General features: G+C 37.0%; 2 protein-coding genes across 2 annotated transcripts; one reads left to right on the top strand and one right to left on the bottom strand.

The window, feature by feature from the left end:
- Positions 1–2,017, top strand: LOC125196160 (ras-related protein RABB1b-like). The gene is made up of 6 exons (XM_048094557.1): positions 1–218; positions 310–449; positions 673–755; positions 1,165–1,369; positions 1,446–1,514; positions 1,760–2,017. The coding sequence occupies exons 1-6, from the start codon at positions 173–175 to the stop codon at positions 1,850–1,852; spliced, it is 636 nt and encodes a 211-aa protein (XP_047950514.1). The 5' UTR covers positions 1–172; the 3' UTR covers positions 1,853–2,017.
- Positions 2,018–2,149: 132 nt separating this feature from the next.
- Positions 2,150–4,355, bottom strand: LOC125196159 (pre-rRNA-processing protein esf2). The gene is made up of 8 exons (XM_048094556.1): positions 4,220–4,355; positions 3,854–4,120; positions 3,625–3,688; positions 3,408–3,475; positions 2,972–3,061; positions 2,753–2,883; positions 2,494–2,607; positions 2,150–2,414 (listed from the first exon to the last, which is right to left on the bottom strand). The coding sequence occupies exons 2-8, from the start codon at positions 4,089–4,091 to the stop codon at positions 2,394–2,396; spliced, it is 726 nt and encodes a 241-aa protein (XP_047950513.1). The 5' UTR covers positions 4,092–4,120; positions 4,220–4,355; the 3' UTR covers positions 2,150–2,393.
- Between the last annotated feature and the right edge of the window lie 1,379 nt (positions 4,356–5,734).

The raw sequence follows: 5,734 nt of genomic DNA on the forward strand, positions 1-5,734 counted from the left end.
GAAGCATTTCTTTCTTTCTTTTTCTTCTCCAAATTTATAGCTTCTTCCTTAACAAAAGAAAACAAAAGATTCGTTGTTGGTTGCTTCACGGAATCCACATAAACCCGACGCTAAGGAAAAGAATACCACTCCTACGCTCCACAATCCGCTGCGTCGCCGTCGTTGTTGAAGAATGTCGTACGACTACCTCTTCAAATACATAATCATCGGCGACACAGGTAGCTAGCTCACTCCATCATCTGCTTCTGTGTTTTCCCCCAATTTCGTTTTAACCCTAGCTCAATTTGGATTTTGATGCATCTGTTGTAGGTGTGGGCAAATCGTGCTTGCTTCTGCAGTTCACTGATAAGAGGTTCCAGCCAGTGCATGATCTCACAATAGGAGTTGAATTCGGTGCTCGGATGGTTACTATCGACGGCCGCCCAATTAAGCTTCAGATTTGGGACACTGTAACACTTCTCCTCTCACATTTGCTTTTCTGATTCAACTTCGTTTTATCTGTGTTCGTGCCCTAACTTGATTGAGTTCATTTTCATATACACGAATGAGTTGATTGATGTGTTATTAGAGGTTCATGCTAGTGTTTGTTGAGATGTAATTATAGAGATGTGTGTGTTTCTGACTCGTGACTCTGGCTTTCTTATCTGCTCATTTGTGTAAGTCTTTGTTCAGGCTGGTCAAGAGTCATTCAGGTCGATCACTAGATCGTATTACAGAGGGGCAGCTGGCGCGCTTTTGGTTTACGACATCACCAGGTAGAGGAGTACAATGATATGCTCTGTATCTTGTTTATTAGCACTATATCCGATCATGTTCATGCTAGCTTAAAATACAAGTGCAGAATGTGCAGTAAATTAAGGGTAAATAATGTTTCGCTGCATGAACACATAGTGTAGTTCAAATTTACTCATCTGGATCAATCACTAGATCATATGTGTGTTAACACTTTTAGGGAGAGATGCTACTTGGCCTATCGAGGATAACTTGGGAGTTACATTGAAATTCTTCTTGTGTTGATATCATGCATTCACGAAATTCAATTTTCTATACAGTTCAGGTATAGAAAAAAGCATATGTGAGACTGGACTGTCCTAGCCCCATACTTACCGTTTCCTTTCCTATAGTATTCCATTCAAATACATATTAATACAAACTACTTCCTAGGAGGGAGACTTTTAATCACTTAGCAAGCTGGCTTGAAGATGCTCGGCAGCATGCAAATCCAAATATGACAATCATACTTGTAGGAAATAAAAGTGATCTTGCTCATAGGAGAGCGGTAAGCAAAGAGGAAGGAGAACAGTTTGCGAAAGAAAATGGACTTCTGTTCTTGGAGGCATCTGCAAGAACAGCGCAAAATGTAGAAGAGGTACTTCAAAACCCTTGTATTATGTTACTCTTGCAATATGCATGATAGTAATTCTGGTTATTGTAATTCTGTCCAGGCTTTCACTAACACGGCCACCAAGATACTTCAGAAGATTCAGGAAGGTGTTTTTGATATGTCCAACGAGGTTAGTCAATTATTGATGTTGCGCTGCATCATTCATGTAGTGAATGACTGCCCATTGTGTGATCAATTTTTGTATTAAATCATCTTCAATAAGAAAGTGGTAGAAATAAATGCTGAGTTCTCACCTTAGCCAGACTAAATTTGATTATAAAACATCTAGCCATCGTAGCAAATGTGATATATGTAGCCTGCTCAATTTAGTTTAATAGGAAAGCTGACTAAAGGATGTGTTCGACAAAATTGCAGTCATCAGGTATCAAAATTGGGTACGGACGCACCCAAGGTCCAGCAGGTGGAAGAGGTGGAGCTGTAGCTCAACAAGGTGGATGCTGCAGCTGATTGTGGATATAAGCATATCATAGCAATTGTGGATTTAACTATTGTGCCTCTGTAATAGGCTTTGATAAAATATTTCTAGAACTGTACAGTCAGCCACCACGTAAATGAACTCTAATGAAACCAGTTGCTTCACTCAAACACTTACAATTATCATTGTATATTGCATACATCAATATGTAATCTCGTAGATATATCATTGTCAATTATTAAGGTATTTGTTGAACTGAGGCAGCACTTATAGAAATATTATCCACTGTCTCCCTAGATAATTTCATGATTAACTAGAGAGGCCAAAAGAGAACACAAAGAGTTATTTAATCCAATACTCAAGATTTGCCATCCCTTTGTATAAAATTGCCTCATGCAAATGTCTATTTTTTTTGCAATAAATGAGTAACATTGATACATTACATAAAATAAAAGAAATAAGACCAACTAACATGACAAAGCATGAAACGTAACTCTGAGTGCTTGCAACCTCCAAAACTGCACTTGAGGGAACGATACTTCGCAAAAAGATGGTTGATTTGTGTAAAGTCTATCAGGATGAGCCACCAAACACCTGAAATATTCACATGTGAATTCTAAATAAACATCAACCACGTACAATCAAGAATAGCTGAGAAAGAAACAACACTCACTCCTGCTAAGATGTCCCTCGACAGTAGGCCCTTGCTCTCTCCGGCTTCGTTCCCAGCTGGTCTTTTCTGAGGGAAATGGCGGACTACTTTTGGTAGCATTTCAATCTTCTGTTTCTGCATTGAGAAACAAATGCAAGTGTTAACTATTGATGATATGCCGATTAGGAATCAGCCTGAAAGATGATTATCAATGGCCTTTTGGGAAAGTGAAAACATTATGAATGTGTATATATAACAGAGAGATGCATTGTGTAACTACCTTCTTCAATCGTTCACCAATCATACTAATTGCTTTAGATTGGTCAACTTTAGAAAGATAAAAGTCCCGCTCTTTTTTGGCGGCGGAGAGTTCCAACACCAGCTTCTGCTCCCGAGTAGCATTCTTTATTTCTACATGAAGTCATTCAGGTTATTTCATTTCATTCTTGCAGGCAGAGCAAGTTAAGCCTAAGGTAATAGGAGAGTTAAGTCAAATTACCCGTCTCCTCTTTGAGATCATCCCACTTGAATTTACTCAAATATTTGATATTCCACAGGTCATAGTAGATTGACGACCTTTTCTTTCCACCTAAACCAAAACAGGGGAAGATGTAAACTATGATGGGCAACTGCAATCCTAACAAATACGCCACATACAAATCCTATACGAATAACTTTATTCTAGTAAAGAATCAACTATTATACACATTGACAACCAAGATTTCTCCTTGTCATATTCATGCTACATCCATCAAAGTTCAAACAGCAATCCTATAATATTGCTTTGCATTTGGTGAATATCACTCCCTTTCCACAAATTGCCAAGTGTGGTATGTCAAATATTACAAAATTCAAAGCCGTAGTAGTTACAATACAAAATCATATAACCTCTTGAGTTAAAATAGTTAGATAACAACAACAATCAACAGACATACCAATTTGTTCACCATTCAGCGAGCTCGCAACCCTCTTAGCAACTTTCTTGTCAATGAACTCAACCCACCTGCAAGAAACATCATACGGATCCATTGAATTTTCGAACGAGCAATGTTCAAAGGCACACCGATGTGTAGAAGGGATGCTACAACCCCCCCTCCCCCCAGCAAAAAAAGGAAAAAGAAACACAAGCCACAAGCAAAATCATTTGCATACCCCTCTGAAAACTCTTGCCCCCTGAATCCACCCGCTTTTTTCCGGCGCATTTGATTAGAAGCATCTGCAAACAGAAGAAGGAAGCATACAGAGAGAGATAAGAAATCAGGCATCAATTGGTGAAGAACAAACACACACACACACATACAGAGGCATAAGAAATTGTGTAATGATAACTCAACAAAAATGCTAATGGAACGTTTTTTTAACAACAGCTGCGATGTCTGACCTTCTGGAGTGAGATAAACTCGGCCGATTTCTCCATACTGCGAAAGAATTTGGCGAAGCCGCAACGGATTCATGTGCGGAGGCACCCGACTCAAATAGCAAACGCCGCGCTTCTCTGCTTTCTCAGCTTCCTTCAGCAGCCGCTTCCTCTTTCTCTCCCTCCGCCTCTCTCTCCTCAGAGCTTCTTCATCCCCACTTTGCACACGCTCTACCTCTGCCGCCGTCTCCTCCTCCGCCATCGTGAAAAAAAATCAACTTCAATCCGCAGCTACACGGCAACAAATAGTAGTACAAAATACCAAAACAGACGCACAAAAGGTGAATCCATAAGCTACAAGGAAATTCTAAACTAGAGCTGATTAATTACCTTGAGACCAAGAAACAGAGAGAGAAATCTGAACTAAGAGTTGGACGGTGCAATACGGCTGTCTTTCGGCGGTGAGGGGGTCGGAAATACGAGGAAGAAGGAATTAGGGCTTTGGCGTTTGGGGTTTTTATTTATATATTTATGATTTAAATATTCATTAACAAATAAATTGAACTAAAAATAATAACATGAAAATTAATTGTGGTGTTAATATGATACTATTATGGTGTACTTTTTTCTTAACTTACTAATTAAATTTATTATAAATTAAAATATAAAATCATATGCTCCCTCCATCTGAACTAAGTTGGGTCCTTTTTTATTTTGGAATGTCACAATTATTATAGGCCATGTTTGGTAGGGGTGATAACTCATCTAGGGATGGAACATTCCATCCCTAGATGAGTTATCACCCCTACCAAACATGCCACCTAATTTATCATTTTTTTACTTTTTCTACTTTATTCAATTTTCCAACTTTTTAATACAATTTCTTAATCTTCATACTCAAACTTTTGACTCAACTTAGTTAGGACAAATAGAGTAGTACTATTTTTATGACATGGTTTGATTGATACATTGGACACATCTTTTTTATATTTACTAGCGTAGAACAATTGAGAAAAATCAAATAAATTTAATTTTATATTATTATTTTAAAAGTTACGAAATTAATTAAATCAAGTTTTGATAAGAAAAATAAAATGAAGAACCTTAACTCTCCGGCGAGACGACCGCTAGGAGTGAAACTGAAGCAAGTGACGACGGGAGAGCTCGGATTGGAGACCAATAGACGTCACGGCGGAGAGGAAGTCGCAAGATAGAGGAGACAGATGGGTAAGGGAGTTTAGTGTAGGGAGAAGAGTTGCGAATGAGATAAAGGAAAAGAGTAAGAGGGGAAGAGGGACGGTGGTGCAGTAGCAAGTCCAACAGAATTTGGGAGTACGATATTATAGCTATTCAAAACTTCAAATTATAACCAAATTCTTTTTTATTTTTTTAATTTATTTTCTCAATCAAAATTTATAATTTTATTTTTGTCATAAAGATGTGGATTAGAACGGAATTGGGAAATACTAAAAAAAATTATATTATGATGAAATAATATGAAATTAAAATATTATTAATTTTTTTTAAAAAAAAGCTAATACGATGAAGATATAAATATACATATGAATTTGGTGAGTTTCAAATGCATCAGAATACTTTTAAAAAGCTAAAATTATGAAAATGTGAAAAATGCCTTAAAAGATTTGAAAAAAAGAAGAATAAATAAATATATATGTGAATTGTGTGCATTAGAATATTTTAAAAAACAAAAAAATGAAAATTTTAAAATGCATAAGATTTAATAAAACATAAAAATAAAGATTTTTGAATTAGATAGAAATATTAAAACACAAGATTTGTGAATACAAGAAAAAGAACATTATTTGTTGTTGAAAGGGTCTCGAATGCGGCCCCTTCATTGCGAAGGAAGAGATGAGAACCGCTGGACCTAGCATGCTGATAGGG

This window comes from Salvia hispanica, chromosome 6, assembly GCF_023119035.1.
Source record: "Salvia hispanica cultivar TCC Black 2014 chromosome 6, UniMelb_Shisp_WGS_1.0, whole genome shotgun sequence".
Taxonomy (NCBI): Eukaryota; Viridiplantae; Streptophyta; class Magnoliopsida; order Lamiales; family Lamiaceae; genus Salvia; species Salvia hispanica.